A 25,005-nucleotide genomic window follows, 5' to 3' on the forward strand; every position below is an offset into this window, starting at 1 on the left:
AGAAAAATCTCAGAACCTGTGACTACGCAAAGTGTTTTTAGACTTGACAGCAAAAGAATGATCCATAAGGGAAAAAAACAGAAAAACTGGACCTTATCAGAATTTTAAAAACTTTAGCTCTGGAAAAAGACACTGTTAAGAGAGTGAAAAGACAAATTATGGACTGGGAGAAAATATTTGCAAATCACATAACCAACAAAGATCCAGAATCTGGAACATATATAGAACTCTCAAAACTCAGCATTAAGAAAACAATCTCATTAGAAAATGGGCAAAATATATTCTCACTAAAGAAATTACATAGGTGGCAAATAGTACATGAAGAGATATTTAACATTACTGGTCATTAGAGAAATGCAAATTAAACAAAGAGATGATCATGACATGCTTATCAAAATGGCTAAAATGAAAAAAAAAACAGTGATTAACATCAAGGGTTGGCAAGGCTGGGGAGAAACTGGATCACTCATACATTGCTGGGGAATGCAAAATGATACAGCCCCTTTGGAAAACAGTTTGTCAGTTTCTGAAAAAAGCATGCATACACTTACCATACAACCCAGCAATCACACTTCTGTGTATTTAGTCAAAAGAAATGAAGACTTATTTCCACACAGGAACTTGTACATCAATGTTCATATCAGTTTTATTTGTAATAACTCAAAACTAACCAAATGTCTTTCAGTGGGTGAATGGTTAAACAAACTGTGGTACATCCATACCATGGAATACTACTCAGCAGTAAAAAGGAATGAATTGTTCATACATGTAACAAGTTGAACAGATCTCGAGGGAATTATGCTGAGTGAAAAAATCCAGTCTCAAAAAGATACCTACTGCATGATTTCATTTATGTAACATTCATGAAATAACATAATTATAGAGATGGAGAACAGATTAGTGGTTGCCAGGGGTTAGTGATAGTGGGGAGGGTGGATGTGGCTATAAAGAGGTAACAGAGATGATTTGTCTTGTGATGATGGCACAGTTGAGTATTTTTTTGTAACAGTTTTATTGAGATACAATTCATATATGCAGTTCAATACCGTGATTGTAGTGATGATTACTCAAGGCTACACATATGATAAAATTACATATAACTATGCACACATACTCAAATGAGTGTTATGTATAACTGGTGAAATCTGAATAAGCTATGGATTACACTCATGTCAATTCCTTGGTTTTGATATCGCACTATATTTGCATAAAATGTCAACACTGGAGGAGGTTAGGGAAAAGTGCATGGGGCATCCCTGTACATTTCTTTGCAACTTCCTGCGAGTCTATAATTATTTCAGAATAAAATCATTTTTTAAATTTAAGGCATTTTGTAATTGCCTCATCTAAAATAGCACCTCTTCCATCACTCTCTACCCTCAGAGCCTGCTTTATTTTTCTCCCTAGCCTCTCTCTACCTGACATTCTAGTATATGTAATGTATAAGATACAACATTTTGTAGAACTCTATCTCCTCCAGTAGACTTAAGAAGCCAGGAACTTGTGTTCTCCATTGTGTGTTCAGTGCTAAAATGGTAACTGGCACATTCTCTTTGTTGAATGAATGCATGAGTCTACCTGCCTTCCTGCAGGTGTACACTTCATTTGTGTCTATATATAAATTGGTCCTTACAGCGTCCTGCCAGAAAACACTTTCATCAAGATATCCACCCCAGACTCTCCGTTTAGAGGAATCTCAACTGCCTTTTTTCAGTAATAACATTTTAATATATGCAATCCTCTAGTGGGAAATTAAGTATTTAATCCCATTCTGTTCATTCTGTCCTGGCTCCAATCAAGCCTTTTGGGAATATGTTCTCATCTAGTGTCTTTCTGGGATAGTTAAAACTTTAGCTATGAGAAGGTAGCTAAATAAAAGTCCTTGAATCTGGACAGAGTTGACCCTTTGTTCCTCATAAAAAACTTCAGGAGGTCAAGGCTTCAGACTGAGTTGCTCAAATATGTAAAATGAAGAAATTTTATAAGAAAAAGAGACCATACAAAGAAAGATCATTAAGCTCTCAGCCATCTATCTTGTAACAAATGGTCATGATATATTTCATTGTGCATCTGTGGTAGGCAAAGTAATGGGTCCTAAAGATGTTCACATACTAATCCTCAAAACCTGTGAATATGATGTTTCACATGGCAAAAGGGACTTTGCTGATGGATGTGATTAAGGTTAAGGATCTTGAGATGGGAAGATTAGCCTGGATTATGCAGGTGGGCCCAATCTACTCACATGGATCCTTAAAAACAGAGAACTTTTCCTGGCTGCAGAAAACAAGAGAGATGTGTGGTGAGAAGGACTTGGTCTGCTGTTGCTGGCTTTGAAGACCGAAGGAGGGGACTTCAAGGAACTGGAAAGAGCAGGAAAGAGATTCTCCTTTGGAACCTCCAGAAGAAATGCAGCCTTGCCCACATCCTGATTTTAGCCCAGTGAGACCCGGATCAGACTCTGACCTGCAGAACTATATGATAATATGTACTGTTTTATGCACTAAGTTTATGGTAAGTTATTACAGCAGCAATAGAAAACTAATATAGCGCCTAACTCTGATTATAGCTTTCCTATCAGCTTTGCCTGTAAGCAACAGAAACCAAGTTGAGCTGCCTTAAGCAAGCAAAGCAGGCTTTTCTGTAAGTGTACAGAACCCAAGGCAGGAACAGCCACGGGGCTGCAGAAAGGTTGCTGAACCGCAGGGAAAGCTGCTACCAGGAGTGTCCTTCCTCTGTCTCCCTTGTCTCTGCTTCTCCACTCTACCCCCAATCTGTTTCATTCTTCTCTTTCTGTAGATAGACTTTCTCTGCTACTTAGCCCATAAAGTGTAAGAAGTTGAGCCTCAGATTCTTTTTGCCCTCTCTTTCTTCACCAGACCAGTCAGCCCAGGCTGTGACTAGAATCTGATTCTCAATTCCAAAGTCCCAGGGAGAGAACATTGTTTGGCACAGATAGGTTTAAATGCCTGTTATGGGTTGAATTGTGTCCCCCCCAACCAAAGAAGATATGTTGAATCTCTAACCCTTCAGTACTTCAGAATGTGGCCTTAATTGGAAATATGGTCATTGTAAATGTAATTAGTTAAGATGAGGTAATACAAGAATAAGGTGGGCCCTTATTCCAATATGACTGGTGTCTTTATAACAAGAAGAAACTGGGACACAGGGACAGAGGGAAAATCACCACGTGAAGATGCAGGCAGAGGTTGCAGTCATGCTGCCACAAGCCAAGGTAGCCTGAGGCCACCAGAATCTTTCCCTAGAGGCCAGAGAGAGCACAGCCCTGCTAACACCTTGATTTCAAACTTCTGGCTTCCAGAACTGTGAAACAATGAATTTTGTTTTTTTGAGCCACCCAGTTTGTGGTATAGTTGACTCTTGAACAATGCGGGTTTGTACTGCATTGGTCCACATATAATTGGATTTTCCCCCCCAATTAATACATACTCCATGGTCAGGGCTGGTTGAATCTGTGGATACAGAAGGCCAACTGTGAAGTTCTCTGGAGATTTTCAACTACATGGGGTGTTGGTGCTCCTAACCCTTAAGTTGTTCAAGGATCAACTACACTTTGTTACAGCAGCCCCAGGATACTAATACAGTGCCCAAGCCTGATCCAGTCAGCACTGTCTAGGAGACCAAATCTTACAGTACAAACAAGACTTGTCAAGACTCAACCCTATGGCTTGGGGGCAGAGGACCAGTTTCCAAAGAAGGAAGAATCAGTGTGAGCTGGGCAGATGCACTGAAAAGCTGTCCACTCTAGTTCTCGACAGCTAGGACAAATATGATATTCTGATTTTCATTTTTGCTGTTTGTTTTGCTTCAAAAAATTCTTTTACCCTCTAGAATGCATTGCAGTTGTATGATGTGAGATATGAATTTCAGTTACTTCTCTTCTGTAATGTAATCCATTTGTCTTAACAACTTTTATTGGTGATTACCCTTTCCTCTCATCATTGTGTTGCTCCTTGTTTATTAGTCAGTGAGAACTAATGATTAAATACATTTCTAGAATCTCTATGCTACTCCAGTCATCTGATTGGCCAGGTTCTTGGTATGGTAGTGAGACGACTGCAGAGCTTAACTTCCAATCTCTTGCTTCATTCTCTCCTCTGAGTGTTTTATCTATGCAATTTGGAATATCTAGTTACTCTTAACTTTTTTGGGGGGTGGGGGAGTAGGTTTACAAAATATTCCTAACCTTTTTAGAATAATGGACCCAAAGAACTTCAGGCGGAAGAAGCTGTACTATTCCCCTTTTTTGAAACTGGTCCCTGGCCCTGTTAACAAATCTGGTCACTGGGATGAGAACACGCTAGAAAATAGTAAAGGACCCACATATCAAACTTTGTAATAAATATGTACCCAGCACACAGCAAGTAACACAATAAATGTTAGTAATTATTAGAATGAACACCTATGGCAAACTCTTGCAGGTATCCAATAATAGCCCATTCCTGCATCTTCCCCACCTTAAGCCATGCATGACAAGGGGAAGGGGATGTGGTAGGCTGAATAATGGCCACCCCAAAATGTCCATGTCCTTATCCCTGAAACTTGTGTATATATTACCTTACCTGGTAAAGGTACTTTATAGATATGGTTAAATTAAGAATCTTAAAATGGGAGATAATCTGGGTGGGCCCAAATTAATCACAAAGGTCCTATAGGAGGGACACAGGAGAGTCAAAGTCAGAGAAAAAGGAGATGTGATCACAGAAGCAGAGGTTGAAGAGATGTGCTTTAAAGATGGAAAAAGGGGCCAGGCACCAAAGAATCAAAATCCCTTCTAGAAGCTGGAAAAATGGATTCTCTAGAACCCCCAGAAGGAACTTAGCCCTGCTCTCACCTTGATTTTAGCTCAGCGAGGCTCATTTTGGACTTCTGATTTCCAAAGCTGTTAAGATAACAAATTTGTGTTGTATTAAGCCTCCCAATTCTTGGAAACTTGTTACAGCAGCAATAGAAAACAAATACAGAGGGAATTAGAATTTCATTGAAAATTCTGCTAAATTTGTACTCCTGGACACAAGTCCTTGTTTAAATTACAAGGTTTGAGGACCACAGACCCTAGAGGTACCTTTCTTGCCATGTCACCCCAGACAGATTTTCACCTTCTCTCTACTTCTGTTCATCCAGCCTAATTTCCTCTGCCCCAAGTACCTCCATCGATTCCCCCACCTTTGAGGTCTAGACTTGACAGCTGTTTTAAGATACTGGTGTTAACCCCATATGCTTGACACTAGGGTTATTAGAAACAGAAATTCAGGGAGCAAATTAAATTAAAATGTGAAATAACAATGAGAAACCTTTCAGAAACGGGGGCATTTTCTCTTTTAGCTCCAGGTCAAAGGGAAAGAAACCTAGAGAGATAGAGAAATGAATCTGGCTAGAAATATTAACTCGCACTATAAGGTTCTGAACATTTGCTTAGGGTTTTTAAAAGCCTAGGACTTGGTAGAAAAATCCCGACCCCTTTTGTTCAAGCGCCAGAGGCTAGCTACTGAGAGACAGTAGACACTTCAGTAAAAGTGTAGTTTGGATTTTGTATTTGAATCCCTGTTCTGCAGACCAGCGTTCCTGGTCTTTTCCTCCAAGAGGCCCTAAACGAGCTCCCTGCTGGGTAGACTCCTCAAAGCCGGCAAACCCTGCCTGAAGGTGCACCACCACAGCTCCTAATACCGAATTCTGGTTCTGCATCACCTAATGAAGGAGAATAAAATGCAACTCTCTGGCACTAAGCGCTTTTTTTAAACTCTTCTCTCCTAGAATAAAAGGCCCTTACTTTTAATTTTTTATTTGTGATGATTTTATTTTTTCTTTCCGTTCTGTTACTAGCTGGAGCTAAACATTGGCTGGGGCCCCAGACGGCTGCTGGAAAGGCGCCCTCCCAGGAGCAGAAGGCTGGCTTAGGAGCAACTGGGGGCGGGGAAAGAACGCTCGACTGCGTCTCTCCAGCGCCGTAGGGCTTCTCCCCAGTCTTTCCCCGGCCAGGCCAAGTCCCCAGTTTGAGCCCCCAGACAGCAGGGCGCGGCGGGGACACTTGAGGGACACTCGCGACGTAGCGGGACCACGCGGCCCTACGCTCACTCCCTCGCAGTCCCGCACCTCCTTCGCCGGCCGCGGACTGAGGCGCGGGCCGGCTGCCGCGGGGGCGGGGACCACCCACGGCGCCGCGTGGCCCCGCCCCGGTGCCGCCCCCGCCCCCAGACGCGCCAGCCCGGCCTCCCAGCTCGCCGCCCTCGCACGCTCTTCTCGGCGAGAGGCAGCCGCGCGCCCAGCTCCAAATGTTTTCTATCTTCCCTAATTCAGGATGGGCCAGGACACCCAGCTCCTTCAGATAACGATGGAGAAGGGGGCTAGAAGGTCTAGACTTGGAGGGAAGAGATGGCTTTCTTCCTCCTCGTCTCCCCTTACCTCCGGCGGAGAGGGCTAGGCTGTGATTTCCGGACGTATCCTTCCCTAAGCTATCCTGAAAGTTTTGGGTAGCAAATTAATTTCAACTCACTTTAGTTCTGGAAAAAATTAATGTTAGGATTAGGGATACAATCACGCCGCTCCCAGATATGAATTAGGAAATCTCTCGATCTAATTTAGACCGGAGAGAGCTGTGTTGTGGGAGGGGAGTAGCACAGCTGGTTGGGGGGGGGGGCAGTACCTTAGCGCGTTTAGGGGTATCTCCAGACCCCTCCGAGGGAGGGTTCACCAGCTGGGCCCTTCTACCCCCTCCCCTTCTAGTTGCCAGAATGGAAAATTCATGGAGTCCAGCTTAGCCCAGGTCAACAAACTTTTATTGCCATTTCTGGCTCCCCCAGCCCCAGCAAGAGCCCTGCTTACTCTGTAGAAATACTGAGCTCTGGTGCAGAGGAATGAGGGGTGTTACCTTTCTTTCTCTGCACATTGCCAAGGTTAAAAAAACAAACAAACAAAAAAAAAAAAAACCACTTGCTGGAGAGGGAGGGCCAGACAGGGGAGGAATTCAAGGGCACGTATGGCTTAGTCCCACTTCTGCTGGCTGCAGAATATAGAGACCATGGTTCCAAACATTTTTTTAAAGGAGGGGAGAAGGGATGAATTTGGCTGCTGTTGTATCCCTTGCCACGTTTCCATGGAAATGAAGGAGGGGCAGGATGTAGCTCACTCTGACTACCTGGGAGGATGGCAGGACAGGCAGTTAATAAACACATCACCTTCCACTCCTACCCAACACATACAACTGTCCGCAGCCAACCCCCATGCTCATTGCCTGATCCACTCGCTTCCCTTCTGGAACTGGTATCATGCTAACTGGACTCCAGGCAGGGCTCCTGGTGTCCACTCTCTAGCCAGGTCTCGCTGGCAGCCAGAAACTGAGTATGCCTGTCAAGCTCAGTAGCAGGAGTGCCTTGGGGAAAAGCAGCAGCTAGTACCCCGACTACTGTGTACAGCTGCTGTGGCTTAAGCATCTCTGCTCAGACAAAACAAAAAACACACACCCAAATGCATAAGGTTAGAAACAACACAAAATAACAATGCTGAGAGCTAGGGTGGGGAGAGGAGGCACATCTTTCCAAGACCTGCGCCACCCGTGCACCCCGCCTTCTGCCACCTGGAGTTTGCTCTTTCCACTGGGCTGTTGCTTTCGGGGGCTGGAATCCAAATCTCTGTTTCGTGCTGAGAGCTGTAACCACTGCTGTTGGTTGATGAGGCTTGCCTGTGGCTCTACTGAGGAGGTGCAGGATGGATTCTCAGTACCATGGGTCAGCCCGGTGCTGCTGGTTGTAGAGCTGTAGCTTGATCTGGTCTTTGATCTGATTCACGAGGATCATGGACAGCAGGATTCCCACCAGCTGGGAAAGGTGAGAAGGAATTGGGTCCTCAGCAGTGAGTGACGCCCTTGTTTTCCCGGACTCAGTCTTCCCAGTGCAGTCAGCACCATCACATTCTCTGCCCCTCGGCAATGTCAATGCCTGACACCCTTGGTGATCCCCAGGTGCCCTCCCCAAACAAAGGAGTCTTTACAGAATTGTGGAGCCCACAGTTTTACAGGGTAAGTTACCTGGGGGATGGCCAGGCCCAGTGCCACACCACCAAGTAAGAAGAGGTTGCTGTGTATCCAGTTGACCAGTCTGTCAATACAGCCATTGGTGTAGATGACTTTACTAGCTTCCAAGTAGTCGAGGGCCTGCATGCCTTGGCCACACATGGTGTTGATCACTGCCTGGGGAGAGAGTTGAAGTCAAGTGAGACTCCCATTCTAATAACTTCTTCTTTTGGGCCTTAGCTAATGGGCTTCCCTAAACTCCTAAATTGTTGGAGAATATATGTGGAGGATGCTAGACTGGAAGTTGCTAAATACTGACTTACCTTCCTCTGAGAGGTCTGAGTCCAGGTCTCCCTGGTTTAGAGACCTGTGTCTTCTGAACCCCAAAGTGGGCTATAGGAGTGAATCAGATTGGGTGAAGAAAAACATCTGACAGCTGTCCTACAAAATTGATTGGTTAAACTAAGGGATGGGGATTCCCAATAGCAGCTAATCGGAATGTAACTCATATCACTGCAAAGAAGGAAATGAGGTGGGCTTGCCTGTGTGCTTACCTGGTTGGGGGTAGGCAAGCAACAGGAGTAAGGCACAGAGCAGCGCTCACGGCTGGGGTTGTCTTCTGAACAGTTGAAATACATGTTCTGGGACCAGTCTTTGTAGGAAATCCCTCCACAGCAGCTGAACTGCAACAAACACCACAGGGGTTAAGAATCACCCACCCCTCACGTTGAGGCGACAAGGGGAACTCTCAGAGCAACCAAAAGTCTATGGGAAGCTTCCACTTGTAAGTTCACGTGTTTAAACACAGCATTGAAATTTGAGTTCAAGCTTCTCAGCGGCCTTTACCTGAAGAAGTTTTTTCTTCTTAATTTCTATTGTTTTATATATCTTGTTATAACTTACTGTTGTATATATATTTTGTTTTACACATTCAGCTGTGAGCTCCTTGAGGCCAGTTTCTGGTTTTGAACTCCTGCACACCATAGAGCCTGGCAAAAGTAGATGTTCCAAAAATACTGGCTGAAATAATTAAAAGATTAATACCATACAAACATTTGCCTTAATATAGAGAAAACACATCAGGAGACACTTTAATATTGTGGGCCCATAATTACACCATGAAAGCAACTAGAAGCCAAGTCAACAGTGTAGCATAAGTGAATGGTAACTCAGCATTGGTCTCAAAGGCAGTTTTGTTTAAAATTTAACTTTTGATTCATAGCAGGTATTTGTATGCTCATGCTCATAACGGCATTATTAATAATAGCCAAAAGGTAGAAGTGACCCAAGTGTGCTTCCATAGATGAATCAATTAACAAATATGGTGTATACATATGATGGAATATTATTCAGCCTCAAAAAGGAAGAAAAATTTGGTACATTCCACATGGATGAATCTTGAAGACATGTTAAGTGGAACAAGCCAGTCACAAAAGGACTGAAACGCAGAGACAGAAAACAGAATGGTTGCCAGAAGCTGTGGAGAGGGGGAAATGGAGAGTTAGTGTTCAGTGGGTACAGAGTTTCTGTTTGGGAAGATGAAAAAGTTTTGGAGATGGTTGGTGATGATGGTTGTACAACAATGTGACTGCACTTAGTGCTACAGATCTGTATGCTTTAAAATGATAAATTTTGTTATGTATATTTTACCACAGTTTTAAAAAATCTAACTTTTCAATAGGTAACATTAAAAAAAAAAATCTGCCCAGCTCCTGCTCCCCCTATAAGTAACCACTTAAAATGATTTCTTACCTACCCATCCAGATTCCTTTTGCAAATATGAACACATATTCTTTCTTCTCTTTTTTTATACAAAGGGTAGATTACTATATACTGTTCTGTACCCTTAAAAGCACTTTTAAAGCTACATGTGTTTTTTTTTTGCCAAACCCCTTCCCAGAATCCATTACCTGGCAGGTAATGCAGAAGCCCACAGGCCTGGAGGGTAAGGTGTCTCTTGGGATGGCATTAACTTTTGCCCACAGCTTCCCAGACCACTAGATGACTACCCCCACTCTTAGCCCATACCTTCTTCTGGCCAAAATCAATGAGGTTCTGCAGATCCAAGTCATCTCGGTAGTGCACGATGGCATTATTGATGATCTCATTCACTTTCCCCCGGGCCTGCCAGAAAAATGAGGAGGGAATCAGAATACAGGACTAACCCCTCACCTGCTCCTCCCTGCAGAAATAACAATAGGCAGTTATCCCTCCTTATTTAACTCAGACTTGAAATCAGAACCAAGTCCTAGTGATGGAAGATGGCCAGTTCTGAGGCCTCTGCATCCCTGGGCCCTCAGGTACCAGGGGGCAAGAAAAATGCTGGACCTGCTGCTGCGACCTCTCAGAGCCACATTTCAATAAAATCCAATATTTATTACTGAATACTGTTACTACAAAATACTTGTTGACTGATGCAAAGCCGCAAAACTTCTGTATGTGTATGTGTGTGTCTGTGTCTTTAGTAGAAAAGGACTTACTGAGCTGAGGCACTGACCTCTAGTGGACACCAGAGAATTGCATCCCTTTAGACTCAAAAAGCAATCATTTTAGGATTTTACTAAGCCAGGACGAGGACTTTCTGAATTCGCTCAGTGGTTCTCAATTTCATAGTTTCTACCATGCTCTCTTCCTTCCTACTTCATTACTTTTCTCAAAGTTTCCTACCCATAGTCCTGTACTCTGCCCCTGGCAATCATTTGCCCTTTGGGAAAGAAATCTGGTTCTTAATTAAAAGGACAGTCACTGAGGGGCAGACCACTTCCAGATATGGTAAGCACTGTTCAAAACCTTGTTTGTTTGTTTGCTTCCCCCCTTTCTTACTTCTGTTTATCCCAATAAATAATTTTTAAAAGAAATAAAGAGCTCGTCATGTGGTTACTTAGGCTAAGCACGGGCAGGAACCTTCCCTTCCTCCCTCTGGTTCACATCTGAGGAGGCTCCTTGGCTCCCAGCATTACCTTGTCCGAGAAGACGAAGCCCAGGACCCCAGCAGCCAGTTGTAGCAGGAACACGATGGTGAGACAGAGGGAGAACTGTGGGGAGCAGGCAGGAAAAGGAGACAGTCTGATACACGCCGGACAGTAGCTTCTTCCAGGGCCATGCGGAGTACTGGGGGGCCACAGGGCACTTCTCACGGGTGACCCCCAAGCAGTAAAGGCTGCTGCCTCTGGGACACTGTCCTAGGGGTGGTCACCCTGTGCTGGGTCACCTGGGCTGAGCTCTAGAGTGAGGATTGGACAGCACAAGCCTTGGGAACAGAGACGGACTGAAAGGTTGCAGGAATGAGAGGCACATGGAGGAGGGGGCCAGGGCCTTTTGGGGGGCGCCCATGACCACTCACCGTCTGCAGGAGGCAGATGTTCTCCCGGAGAGATCCGATGCAGCCACAGAAGGTAAGCAGGAACATGAGGATGCCCACCACGATCAGCAGGATGGCAGGGTCCACTGCCAGGGAGGCCAGCGCTGCTTCTGGGGGAGGGGGCTGTCTCTCAGTCTGAGCCTGGTGCCAACTGAGGGGGGTACCCATGGATGGAATGGGGACGCCCCCCAAAACTGTCCTCCTGCCCTGGTGGGGGAATCTCCAGTGTGGCTGGGTGGAGGTTACAGGGAGCAGTACTGCCCTCCCATGGGAAGAACACAAAGGGACCAGAAGGCCTTGTGGCATTTAATTTGAGGAACTAACAAAGTAAGAGCCTTTATTCCCAGGCTTAAGAAAGGAGGGACCACTTTTCGCTCCAGAAAAGAATTAGAATGGCATTAGGCTCGTTGGCTTTGCAGATTCCGTTTCCTGGAGACTTTATGCAGAGGAATAGGAACAGAGGTTGAGTTACTCCAGAACAGAGTGAGGGAGAGGCTAAAGACTCTAATTACTCTTTGCATGCAGAGGCCTACGTTCTTTCCTAGACACTTCCTAAACCTAAAATACAGGCAGATCTTGTTAGATTCATGGGAGCGCAGGGAAATCCAAGTGAACTGCCTTGGGTTCCTGATGCCTTGGAGTAGGCTGCTAAGATTTGGCTAGAAGGTGGCTGCCCCCTTTAGCTCCATGGCTTATGTGGGAAGGAGGGCTGAAGAGCCAGGGCTGAAGGAGGCAGAGGAGGAAGGGGCATGCATGAGTCGTGGAGAGATGGACGGGGCCCTATAGCTCACCAGCATGCTTCATCAGCCGAGCATAGACTCCCACGCCCACCATCACCATGGAAATCACCTGTGGAGACAGGGAAGGAGCCATACCCTGAGATTTTGGAAACCAGAGAGCCCTTAAAGCTGTGAATAACCTTAAAGGAGAGTAGGAGGACGACTCTTCTTGGACCCAAAGATAAGCATCTTTTTCCTCCCAGTCATACTATTGATAGTATCTGTCAGTGCTTTACCTCCATGAAAAGCTTGTACCAAGATTATCTCATTTAATCCTCAACACAGTTATCTTGTGAGACAGATATTATCCCCATTTTACAGATGAGTAGATTAAGGCAATACTAGGTTAATACAGAACAGCGGTTAAGAACATGAGATTTGGAGCAAGTCAAACCTGGGCCTATGCTGGAAAACTCTCTGAGCCTCAGTTTCTGTATCTAAAGATGGGAATTAAAAACAACGTCATCTATTAAGATTAATGTAAAAATTAGATAAAATGCATGGAAAGCATTTAACACAATGCCTGATAATAAATATTATCTAACATTACTAGTAGTTAACTTGCCCTGGGTCACATGAAACTCTGAAGTTCTGAATTTGAATCCAGCTATAAAAAGGGCAGCAGGCCTAAAGCTGAAGCAGGCCTGAGCTGATGCACACACCCAGGTTTCTAACCCTCTTGGAGGTCAATACAGTGTCAGACGCGGGAAAGTGCAAACCAGTGTGAAAGAATGCTTGCATATGAATGTGCATGTGTAAAATAGGAGAATTACCTTGCAAAGGAGCCTTTATCTTTATAAACCCTGATTCTAGTGTGGAGGAACAGAGGAGTTTAAACCTTTCAAACTTTTGGGCTTCTCTCTGGGAGAACAAACTCATCAGAGACCACCAGGGCTCCCTAAAGGGGCCTTCTCTGTGCCCCACCCCCAGGCCCCCAGGAGAGCAGGGTGGCCCAGTGTGCACAGGCTTTGGCCACCCTTTCTTTGTGCCCAGTCCCCAGGCTGGTGCTAAGCAGCAGCTGGTTGTCACCATGGCAATAGCTGGGGACAAGCTCTGGCTGGATAGAGTTCTCAGCAGCAGGGACTTGAGCAACTCAGTGGGGAAGGAGAGGGCTGGCTGGACTCCACCATCTTGCAAGACAGAGACCAGCTGAGAAGAGCCATCTTGGGCTTTGGTGGGAGAAGGGAATTGGGCCCCTACAGCAGGTAATAATAGGGTCAGACTAGTCCCTCTGTAGAAAGACATTTTCATCAGGGAACTCTACTATCTAGTGCATTCAGCAAAAAATGGGAAAGCCTTACCTAAAGCTGTGTCTTTCAGGACCCTTCTCTGCCTGTATGCACAGTCCCTCTCCTTGTGTATATATATATAAAACGGAATCACTTTGCTGTACACTTGAAACTAACACAAAATTGTAAGTCAATAAAAATAAATAAAAAAGAATGGGGAGTTTTTGAGTTCTCAAAAACTCCTGATGGCTATGCTGCACATCAAACCAAGTATATCAGAATCTCTGGCATTGGAACCCAGGCAACAGTCTTTCTGAAGGCATTCCAGGTCATTCCAACATGCAGCCAAGTTCAAGAACCACAAACCTAAAGCATATTCAGCCAGGAATCTAGAGCAGCAGGTGCAGGCTACATGAAAAACAAGATTAAGACTTTAATATTATCGTCAATAATGAATATGATCATTAATGATACTGCTTACCTGGAACTCACTAGCTAACTCTAAAACTGCATTTCTGTCATTGATCTGCTTCTTCATCCTGGAGTCATAGCTTGCTCTTTCACACTTCTATTCCTGCTCACATCTCCCACCCCGAATCCCTCAAAGCTGCTGCCATTCCAAAGTTAGTGCTGCTGCTGTTAATAGCATAGCATTTTAGAGTTGAATAGAACCTCAGAAATGAGCTCGGTCACTCACCTTTCTTTATAGATGAGGCCAAAAGAGCGAAGTGATGTTTGACCAACTGTACATGGGTGCAGCAGCAATATTTGGACCAAACCCGATCTCCAATCTCAGCTGGGTACTCTCTATACCATGTCAGTCTTTGCTATAAAATCCTTATAACGCCCACAATATCACCAATGACCTCCTTTCATGATGAAGATGGAGATAAAGACACTTCTCTTCTTAGAATAGCTTTTCATATTCTGGTTAAAATGAAGCTTCTCTGGAACCTACAAAAGCTAGACACAGGTTTTAAAATAGCTGAGTCCAGCAAAAGGCATGTTCCTGAAGAGTTGTCGATCAAATTCTATAAAATAATTTGCATGCTCCAGTACCTTTATCGTTATGTAAGGTGAGTAATCACCTTATAATGAAAATAGCCATCCCCAGGCTCCTTGGAAAAATGGCTGATTGTAGGACTAGGCAGGAAAAATACAAGATAAGCCTAGAGCATCTTGCAGGGGCAGGAGGTATGGGAATGCTCAAAAACAAACAACAAACAAAACCAAAACCTCACACTGATGTGGATATGCCAAAGAGACATCAAGATAAAAAAGTATAAAATTGTTAACCCAAATATAAAATAAATATCTGTGAGTCCATACTGATATAAACAACTTAATAAATAAATAAATGGGGGAGAAAAGACAAAGCTCCCATGTAGAAGAGTTCCAAATAATTTAGGTCGGTCCTGCTCTGTCAAGGAAATGGAGCATAACTCCCCACTCCTAAGTGTGGGCTACACGTAGTAACTTCCTTCCAAAGAGAACAGTATGGAAAAGAGGGGAAAGACTAACTTTACAGTGGAGAAGCCTGACAAACACTATCTCAGCCAGGGGATCAAGGTCAACATCAACAGATGTAAGTCACTGATATATGAGATGATGTGGTGAAAATGGCACTTCCCCTCTGTGGCCTTCCTTCCCCGAACCCATAACCCCCGTATAACCATGAGAAAACATCAGGCAAATTCCAATGGAGGGACATTTTACAAAATATCTGACCAGTACTTCTCAAAACCATCAAAGTCATCATAAACAAGGAAATTCTGAGAAACTGCACTAGCCAATAAAAACCTAAGGACATATGACAACTAAATGAAATTTGGGATCCTGGATGGGATCCTGGAACACAAAAAGGACAGAAAGAAAAACTAAGGAAATCTGAATAAAGTATGGATCCTGATGATAATGCCATTAATTGTGACAAATGAATTATGGAAAATGATAATAGTAAGAGACACTGGATGTGGGGTATATGAGAACTCTCTGTACTGTTTTCTCATATTTTCTGTAAAACTAAAACTGTTCTCAAGAATGAAATCTTAGGGGAAGGGTATAGCTCAAGTGGTAGAGCGCATGCTTAGCATGCATGAGGTCCTGGGTTCAAACCTCAGTACCTCCTCTAAAAAAAAAATTAACCTAATTATCTCCCCCGACCAAAATAATAATAATAATAAAAGTTATTTTTAAAAATCTATTAAAAATAACCCCCGATTCGTTAGTTTTGTAAATCCATACTTTTTAATATCATATTTTCTTAAACTGGGATTCACTTGCATGCAATTTTACAACCTTTAATTGGGGTGATTTCTCCTTTCACCAAAACATATGGTGGTGGATCTTAAAACTGTTCAGGTGACAGGGCACCAGGAAGCTACAGTGCTCTGTTGGTGAACGCTACACAATTTTGACATACTAAATTCTTTTTTTAAGCTTTGATATGCTATTACTGCTGTCTAATTTACAGTCTATATTTAACTTTCCTCAATTATCCCAATAATGTCCTTTATAACTGTTTTTTTTTTCTCCTTTTTTCTGATTCAGGATCCAGTCAAGGATCATGTATTTAGTGAGCAAGTCTCCTTTAGCCTGGAACAGTTTCATAGTTTTTTCTTTTCTTTGTTGTCAGTTTTTCAAGACAGTGACTTTCAAAAAATTGTAGTAAAATACATATGGCACAAAGTCAACTGTTTCAAAGGGTACAGTTTAGTGGCCTTAAGTATATATATACTGCTATGCAACCATAACCACTATCAGGTTCCAGGACATTTTTCATCACCCCAAATAGAAACCCTGTACCCATTAAATGGTCACTCTTCATCTCCTCCATTCCTCCAACCCCTGGCAACTACAAATCTGCTTTCTGTCGCTATGGTTTTGCCTATTCTGCACATTTTCCATAAACGGAATCATACAATATGTGGCTCTTTGTGTCTGGCCTCTTTCACTTAGCTTAATGTTTTCAAGGTTCATCCATGTTGTAGAATGTATCAGCATTTCATTACCTTTTATGACCTAATAATATCCCATTGTATGGACAGAACCCAATGTGTTTTCCATTCATCCATCGACAGACATTTGGGTTGTTTCCACCTTTTGGCTATTTTGAATAGTGTTGCTATGAATAGCCATGTACAAGTTTTTGTTTGAATACCTGTTTTCAGTTCTCTCGGGTGTAGACCCAGGAGTGGAATTGCCAGGTCATATGGTAATTCTATGTTTAAGTTTTTGAGGAGCTGCCAAAATGTTTTGCACAGCAGCTGCACCATTTCACATATCCACCGGAAATGTACGGGGTTCCAATTTCTCCATACCCTTGCCAACACATGTTCTGACATTTTTTTCTTTTGACAATGACATTTTTTTACTAAGTCCAGGCCAGTTGTTTGGCTTAATGTCTCTCAATTCGGACGTCTGATTGTTTCCTCACAATTAGATTCAGATGACATATTTTGACAGGAGTATTAACACAGATAACCTGTCCTTCTCAATGTGCCATGTGAGGAAACATGACATACTAATTTCTATCACAGAAATATGGAACAATTTTACTAACAGATGATGACTGTTACATCTCAGAAAGCAATAATATGGCAATACTCTAAATAGTTTCCTAGTTTTCCACAATGTTTATTGCCACTTGTCCTCTTCCCTTTGCCTTCTGCTAGCACTTGGTGGCAGATTAGCAGCTGTGGTCTTGAAGAGAAGGTGGTCATGGGAGAAAACAGAAAATGGAGAAAAGTCTCTCCATTTTCTTGATTTTTTTTTTCTCCTGTAAAACGGGAAAAGATGGTCATGATTTGATGTTTCTGAGAAAAACTCTTATTCTGGTCCCTAGGACACTACTTCAGGGCCATCAGCACTACAAGAGAAATGGTTATAGGGCCCCAGGTTGCGGTCCTGAACAAGAGTTCTTCTCCTGGCTCTCATGCTCAAATGCAGATAATTACAGGCAAATTAGCTCTTGGAGTCCATTTCCACTGGATTGCACCTTAAGACCAAGGCGGTATGAAAAGACCTGAGGAGGGGGGCCCAGGGAAGGCCCTCAAAGACATCAGTGGGGTCTCTGTTCCTATGATACATGTGAAACTTCCCTGTAAATGATAAAATAAAGAGACACCACTCATTATCATCTCCTCTGGCTAACAGTAGGAATGTGAGCAAAGGATGTTCAAGGCTGAAGGAAGTCAGGCTCCAGGTCGGCCCTTATCTAGGCTTAATCCCCATCTACTTGCCACTTGTAGGAGGAGCACTCATCCTAGCTCTCCAAGACCGTCCCCACAGGCGACTTCTAGGAGCCAATTCTAACAATGATAGTAAGAGCTAATTTTTGTTGAGTGCTAAGGGTCAGGCACTGGGCTAACCGCTTTATACACACATGACCACAACCCCAAGAGGGTGTTAGGATCTCCACTTCACAGCCCTGTTGGGATGTTGGGAGAATTCACTCAGTGTGTGGCTAAAGTAGGTGCATATGTCTCCAGAGCCTCATGCCCTCGGCCACATGGCTGCCTTCCTCTCTCTGCCTCACAGCAACCCCAGGACACCTGCATTCACTTAGGGGCATCGTGAGGTGGGAGGGAGCTTGTAATCTCCAAACTGGGTGGGGCTCAGGTAGTGGGGAGGAAGACAGCACCAACAGGGCCCAGAGGGAAGTCCCTGGAACTGTGCCTGAAAGGGGGAGATGGCATCACCATGCAGGGCCCACCAGCCCCCAAGCCCAGCCTCATCTGTCTCCCATATTCTAAAGTCTGGTCTGTGCAAACCAGGTAGATCTGTCTCAGAGTCCTCTTCTCTTCTTTGGAATGAATCTCTTTCCCTTTCCTTTTGACAGTGGGGGACAGCTGAGAGTAGAGTGATTCCCTGCATGGGAATCAAAACACTGTCCCTAACCAGAGGGATGTTGGGAGGGAGGGGTCTGCACCTCTGGTTTCTCAGTCTTTTCTATTCTTATTTCTGGATGAAGTCAAAGAAATCACAGCCTGCTAGCCCTAAAGCAAGGCCTCCTCTCTCTCACTGCTCAGGATCTGCACACACTGGTTCTTCTATAGTCATCCTGGCACCACTGTTTCCGGGTTTCTGAGGTGGCAACTATCTGTATGAAACTGGCTCTTGGCTTTCTCTCTCTGGATTGGATGGAATTGTCCTGCTGGAGTGGAGGAGTCCACAGGGCTCTTTCCTCTGCAATGTCTGGGCCAACCCTTTAGCTTCTTCCTTAGGTCGTGACTGGGTTTGGTTTTCCAAGGTTATAAATAAGGAAGGGACGTTTACAAGGGCTCACAGTAATATAAACACTCAAACTGCCTGCTATAAGACACTGAGAGATGCTACATGTTTTCTTTTATTCTTTTTAAAAGCTGCTTGAAGTTTACGATTTTCTACTTGGTACAAGGCAAACAGCTATTTGGGGAGTAAAGAACGCATGCTTGTGACTTGAAAGCAAAGAGTGTGGTTTTGTCTTCATTCTTGGTGTTGTTATTGTTGTTTTTATAAAAATAATGTGATAATTCATGTATTGTAGCCTGTCTAGTCTATGCGGAAAGGAGGGAAAAAATGGGGGAGGAAATGGGCTCTGCCTCTGAGTACATTTAGGTAGGGTGTTGGGGTGGGGTTGGGTGGCAGGAAGGGACTCTGCCACTCTGAAGGGGTTTTTGCCAGGCTTGATGCCTGGTCATGTCCTCATGGCTTCTGAGCCAGGTTACAACAGATGGTGCTGCAGGTGGCTTGGGGCTTTCTGAGTACCCTGGAAACTCTAATGCAATGGTCCTGGCTGGGAAAGTGAATTTCTTCAAGATACCTTACCAGAGGCCTGGATCAGCCTAAGGAAGAAAGACCTGGATGGGGGTCCACATGTGCTGCAGTGGAAGTAAAAAAAATTTGGTACTGCAGATAGTAATTAGGCATGACCCTGAGGGAGATATCAGAAGAGATGGCTGTCATTTTTTTCTGACATGGCTTGAGGGAGGGGTGCCAGCCCATAGGAGCCACTGCAGAGGAGAGCACAGGTGGACACCCCAACCAAGGCTGCTCGAGGACTTAAGGTTGTGCTGCATCTTGACAGACTACTGTCTATGAGAGAGGGAGGTAGGACATCACACCTCGATGCTATAGGGTCTGCTCCCTCATTCACCATTCAATAAACACTCAGTAAGTACCCACCCTCTGCCAAACACAGCTGGGCACTGAGAATCCAGAAGTGAATAAGGCATTCTCTGCCCTCAGGAGCCTGAAGTCTAGATGGGGAGACAGAAGTACAGACTTGTAGCACAGGTAAAGAAAGATCGGACAATCAAATATGTGTAAGTTGCCCTGGGAGCCCTGAGACATCACTGCTAAGGAAGCCTGGGCAGGGACACGGGGGCAGGAGGCCTGAGCTTCTGGGCTCTGCCTGACTCAAAAGCCACCCCAACTGCTGCCCTGGGTGGGAAAACGATCAGCAAGAGCACTGATAATGTTCCTGCCAATGTAAGCCCAAGGCTTATAAAGCATGTGCCAGCCCACTGCCTTCCCTCTGCACAGAGCTATCCAACACAGGGAGGTAAGTAAAGTCAATTACTTTTTAACTGAAAGACTGAAATTCAACTTTTGGGATCTTGGGACAACTACTCCAAGCCATGGGATCCTAACAGTCAGTAACCCAGCAGCACGATTCTGGGTAGAAAAACCACAACTTCTGGGCAAAAGGGGAAGTGAGATTTGAATCTTGAGCAGGAGGAACTGGTCCTGGTCCTAAGGGAGCCAGCACCTTTCTAAGTCAGACTCCAAATGCCCTGAGGACCAGGGCTCCCAGAGAAGCAGCAGAGATAGCCACCACCATCAGTGCCACCACTGAGTATGAGACCAGGCAATGCTGGCTGCCTTCCCAGTGTGATCCAGGCACAGACACAAATACCATCCATATACAGCTCCCCAGCAGCTGGCCAGAACTTGCACTCTGCCTGGAAAAGGAGTGGGCTGATACTCCTACCATGGGTGGGTCTCCAGAGCAGGAGAGGGGAATTTGATTAGGATGGTGGAAGGCTGCAAAAAAGAAACCACAGTAACCAGTCCTAGAAGAGGGGATAGGAAGAAAGATGATCCCTGATCTGGGAAAGCAGCCCTTCATCTCCAGCTGGACTTGTACAGAATGAACTCTGAGGCTCTGGACCTGAGGGAGAAGTGATACTCAGTAACGCCCCAAGAGTATTAACCCCTGGGAAGGTCAATGTCCCAAGGATACCGGGACACAAGAAAGATGCATCTTAGATCCAGCTCCAGGTCTTAAAGAAAGAAAACAGTCCCCAGGCACAGCAAAGAAAACCATAAGCAAAACAAAACCACAACCTACGGAATGGGAGAAAATTTTTGCAAAAGATGAAACCAACAAAGGCTTGATCTCCAGAATATATAAGCAGCTCATATGACTTAATAAGAAAAAGCAAACAACCCAATCCAAAAATGGGCAGAAGACCTAAACAAGCAATTCTCCAAGAAAGAAATAGAAATGACCAATAGGCACATGAAAAAATGCCCAGTATCACTAATTATCAGAGAAATACAAATCAAAACTACAATGAGGTATCACCTCACACCAGTCAGAATGTCCATCATTCAAAAGTCCACAAATGACAAATGCTGGAGAGGCTGTGCAGAAAAGGGAACCCTCCTACACTGCTGGTGGGAATGCAGTTTGGTGCAGCCACTGTGGAAAACAGTATGGAGATTCTTCAAAAGACTAGGAATAGACTTACCATATGACCCAGTAATCCCACTCCTGGGCATATATCCAGAAGGAACCCTACTTCAAAAAGACACCTGCACCCCGATGTTCATAGCAGCACTATTTACAATAGCCAAGACATGGAAACAGCCTAAATGTCCATTGACAGATAACTGGATAAAGAAGAAGTGGTATATTTATACAATGGAATACTATTCAGCCATAAAAATGACAACATCACGCCATTTGCAGCAACATGGATGTCCCTGGAGAATGTCATTCTAAGTGAAGTAAACCAGAAAGAGAAAGAAAAATACCATATGAGATCGCTCATATGTGGAATCTAAAAAAAAAAAAACAAAACACCAAACATAAATACAAAACAGAAACAGACTCACAGACATAGAGTACAAACTTGTGGTTGCCAGAGGGGAGAGGGGTGGGAAGGGACAGACTGGGAGTTCGAAATTTGTAGATACTGACAGGCACATGTACAAAAGATAAACAAGATTATACTGTATAGCAAAGGGAAATATATACAAGATCTTGTGGTAGCTCACAGCGAAAAAGAATGCAACAATGAATACATGTATGTTCATGTATAACTGAAAAATTGTGCTCTACACTGGAAATTGACACAATATTGTAAACTGACGATAACTCAATAAAATAAATAAATAAATAAATAAAGAACCAAAGGGCACTACCTAAGAAAAAAAAGAAAGAAAGAAAACAGTCCCCAAAGTGATGCATTCATCTTAAATAGTTCACAGAGGCAGAAAAATTTTCTGCTTTAGAGGAGAAAAATTGAGGACAGAGAGACAGATATATTGGCTTGGGGTCACACAGGAAGCTGGTGCCAGAAAGAAACTGGGCCTCTTGTCCTCCAGTGTGCTATTCCTAGAGCCTCTGACTTCTTAAGAGTCTAAAGGAGGGCCAAGAAGGGGCTCTTCTCTAATTTGGAGTGATGCCAGCTTGGTTAGCCAGGTCCTCTGACCTTGAATGAAGCATTTGTACCAAGAAAAATAGGTCTGTGGAGCCAAACTCTCTCCCTGGCTGTGACCTCCCAAAGTCATTTATCTGTTAAAAGGCTTTTGGGGCGGGGTGGGGAAGTCCTAGATAATGACCGTGAACACAAGTGTAACAGATGCACCCATCTGTTTTCACTGGGGAGCACAGTTAAGGGTGAAGTGCTGAAGGCTCCAAAGGAGATGCAAAGTCTTAGCTGATAGAGGAAGTTAGAATGAGGACTGAGGTCCCTGGAATGCTAGTGGTGACTCTGAGGACATCAAGTCATTGGCCTGGCACATTCAGTATGCATGTAGGAGGGTTCTCTGGAAATTTCCCTTAAGTGGGGGTTCCCCTTAGGACATCCCCCAGCCCTCGCAGAGTGATGGTGATATTTTCTGCTGTTTTTCCCTAACCTCCAGCTGAACTAGACCATGGAACCTGTGTTGACTAGTTAACTACTAACACTGCTAATACCCCAGCTACAGTAGCAGCCATCTTGGCCAAGGACTTCCCCTAGAGGCATTGTGGTTCAGTAGAAACACCACCAGATCAAGCCTACTAACCAGATGTTGGACCTAAGATAAAACAACATCTCTGTGCTTTGGCTTTCTTGTATATAAAATGTGGGTGGGTACTGGACAAGATGTCTTCCAAATTTTTTTTCTTCCAGTTCTAAAACTGAGTATTTGTTAGGAGTTCAAACTTCATTTTCCCCAGTACGATGGCTGAAAGGGAGCTGGGATTTCTCTCATTTTTCCCAACAGGCTAGCACTTATGTACTTTGTGTCTGTTTACACCATGGCCCTGGTGAAACCCTTCCAGCAACTGGCTTAGATGCCTAGTCTGCTCCCTCTCCTAGGAAACATATTTTAGACCCAAGACTCCTCCCTCCTGCAAGTCTGAACTTTAAGTCTCAGGCAGAGGTGGGCAAGCATAACAGGCTCCTAGGGCATTAGCTCTGTTATGACTGGTGCTGGAAGAGAAATCAGGGAATGGGGGATGGACCTCCCTGTGTTCTCAAACCCGGAAGGGCTCAGGAACTCTCTAGACATGAAACAGGACTGAGCTAGCATTTCATGATCTGGTCCAGCTGCATTCTCAGCTCCAGCAGAGTATTTCTGTTTTCCTTGATCTTGCTGGGTTTGATTTTACTAAGGCCTCCAGAGATGAACATATTGCCCAGTTAGTCAAGTCAACAATTAATGGCAGAGTGGAAATACGAATCTAGGCAGCCCCAGTCCAATATATACATTTTTTTTAACTTTTCCAGCCCCAAACATAAGATTCTGAAAGGACCCCCGGCCTTCCAGCCCAACATAGGATTGCATTTAAAGAAGCTGGAAAGGGTCAAACTCCAGGAGATGGAGCCTGGTCCTGAGAAAGGTGAAGCAAAATTTGGGACAATGCTGGGCAAGACATCCACACCTGGAGGCCATTCCTGTCCCTTCTCAGCTTTTGGAGGGAGGCGGACAGCAGAGGCCTGTGAAAAGGAAGAGATGAAAGCCCCTTAACCCATTCTCTCTGAGGTAAGAGAGAGGGAAGGTCTGGGTTTCCCCCCCTTCCTCTTTTTTCTTTGACAGCAGGGCCTCCCTGCCCCCAGGCCTGAAAAATCCCCCAATCATGAATGTATCAGTGAGTCTGCCTTGGGCCAACAGGAAAATCCGCTCCTCCCGCTTAAACCCACCTCTTTGGCCTGACACAGACCCACATGCGATGCCCAGAGAATACCCATAAGTCTTTACTGAATCTCTTGCATAGCCCCCCATCCCAACACCCCTGGCAGACAAGGCGCCACTGTGGTGTTCCTGCCTAGGATGAATTACCCCAAAGTGCCCTCTTCCCAGAAAACTAGGTAGTGCCGCTCACCACGCTCGCCTTGGACCAGGCACCCAGTGACACCCCCTCGTCTGCCGCGGGCAGCCCACTCAACCCTCTGAGGGGTGCCCTGCAGCCCAGGTGACCCTACAACCCCCAAGACTCACCCAGAAGAGCATGTTGAAGAAGAAGAGCAGGTATTTCACCAGAGGGTTGATGAAGGAGAAGTCCTCCCCGTAGGCGGCCGGCGCCCCGGGTCTCCGGGCCATGGTCCAGCCGCGGCCGCCCCCGGGGGCCTATCTCCCCGCGGCGGCCGGCCCACCTGCGCGCTCCGCGCGGAAACGCATGAACCGCGCCACCGCCGGAGCCCGAGCGGCGGAGAAGCTGCGCAGCGACGAGAGGTGCCGGCGCGGTGCGTCCGGGAGAAGCGCGGGCAGTGGAACGGCAGCGCCACTGGAGCCACCGGGAGTCGCGGGAGCCGCGGGAGCCGCGGCGGGCAGCGTGAGCGGCGGAGACTCCGCTGCGGCGGGAGGACCAGCCCGGCCCGCCAGGCTCCCAGGAAACCAGGCCCGCCCCCGGCCGCCCATTGGCGCGGTTGCCGACGCCCGACTTCTCATTGGTCGGTCTCTGATGTCACTGAGTCCAATCCCTCTTTTACGAGAGGCGGGGGAGACACCTGTTCTGTGAGGGACAACTTGTTAAAGGGTCAGCGGTTCTGGCTCTTCCCCCGAGAAGGAAAGCAACCAGGCTGCAGCTAAAGGGGAAAACGATGAGGAGTGCACACTGCATCACACACCCACGTCCTCTACGCAGTTGCTGTGCACATATACAAACACACATACATTAAAATCAGTAAGTACATACACCATGTGTTGAGCAATGCGCCGAAAGCTGTGGGAATACAAGAGAAGAGAAATAATTCCAGGGGGTGAAAGGTGGGGGATGACAATAAAGTCAGAGAGACAAAAGTAACCTATACATAACAGCTGGAGAATATTTGAGTAGCTGCAATCTTGTTTAGTTACTATATATTTTAGATGCTTATTTAAAAAACTCTGTAACCCAACAGTGGAAATTTG

The 25,005-nt window shown here is 45.0% G+C and overlaps 1 protein-coding gene across 6 annotated transcripts; it reads right to left on the reverse strand.

Moving 5' to 3' along the window:
- Positions 1–621: 621 nt before the first annotated feature.
- TSPAN33 (tetraspanin 33) lies at positions 622–24,484 on the reverse strand. 6 transcript variants are annotated; one of them, XR_012508099.1, is made up of 10 exons: positions 24,094–24,483; positions 12,179–12,236; positions 11,370–11,497; positions 10,987–11,061; positions 10,055–10,150; positions 8,930–9,046; positions 8,581–8,709; positions 8,042–8,203; positions 4,853–7,832; positions 622–2,360 (listed from the first exon to the last, which is right to left on the reverse strand). XR_012508099.1 is itself a non-coding variant. In XM_074367090.1 (10 exons), exons 3-10 carry the CDS (start codon positions 12,225–12,227, stop codon positions 7,731–7,733), a joined length of 855 nt encoding a protein of 284 aa, XP_074223191.1. In that variant the 5' UTR covers positions 12,228–12,236; positions 14,093–14,358; positions 24,094–24,483; the 3' UTR covers positions 622–7,730. The 6 variants fall into 6 exon arrangements, 5 of the variants coding, with proteins under 5 accessions (XP_074223191.1, XP_074223190.1, XP_045367028.2 ...); XM_074367090.1 differs by adding an exon at positions 14,093–14,358 and having other exon boundaries at positions 622–7,832; positions 11,370–11,494; XM_074367089.1 differs by adding an exon at positions 14,093–14,358 and having other exon boundaries at positions 622–7,832.
- Between the last annotated feature and the right edge of the window lie 521 nt (positions 24,485–25,005).

This window comes from Camelus bactrianus, chromosome 7, assembly GCF_048773025.1.
Source record: "Camelus bactrianus isolate YW-2024 breed Bactrian camel chromosome 7, ASM4877302v1, whole genome shotgun sequence".
In the NCBI taxonomy this organism is placed as follows: domain Eukaryota; kingdom Metazoa; phylum Chordata; class Mammalia; order Artiodactyla; family Camelidae; genus Camelus; species Camelus bactrianus.

Coding starts and splice junctions, on each gene's coding strand:
- TSPAN33 (XM_045511071.2), bottom strand. CDS start 24,195: ATGGCCCGGAGACCCGGGGCGCCGGCCGCCTACGGGGAGGACTTCTCC. Junction 8,204..8,580: donor GCTTGCCTACCCCCAACCAG/GTAAGCACACAG, acceptor CTCTCTCCCCAG/GCAGTGATCAACACCATGTG. Junction 7,833..8,041: donor TGGGCCTGGCCATCCCCCAG/GTAACTTACCCT, acceptor CACCTTTCCCAG/CTGGTGGGAATCCTGCTGTC.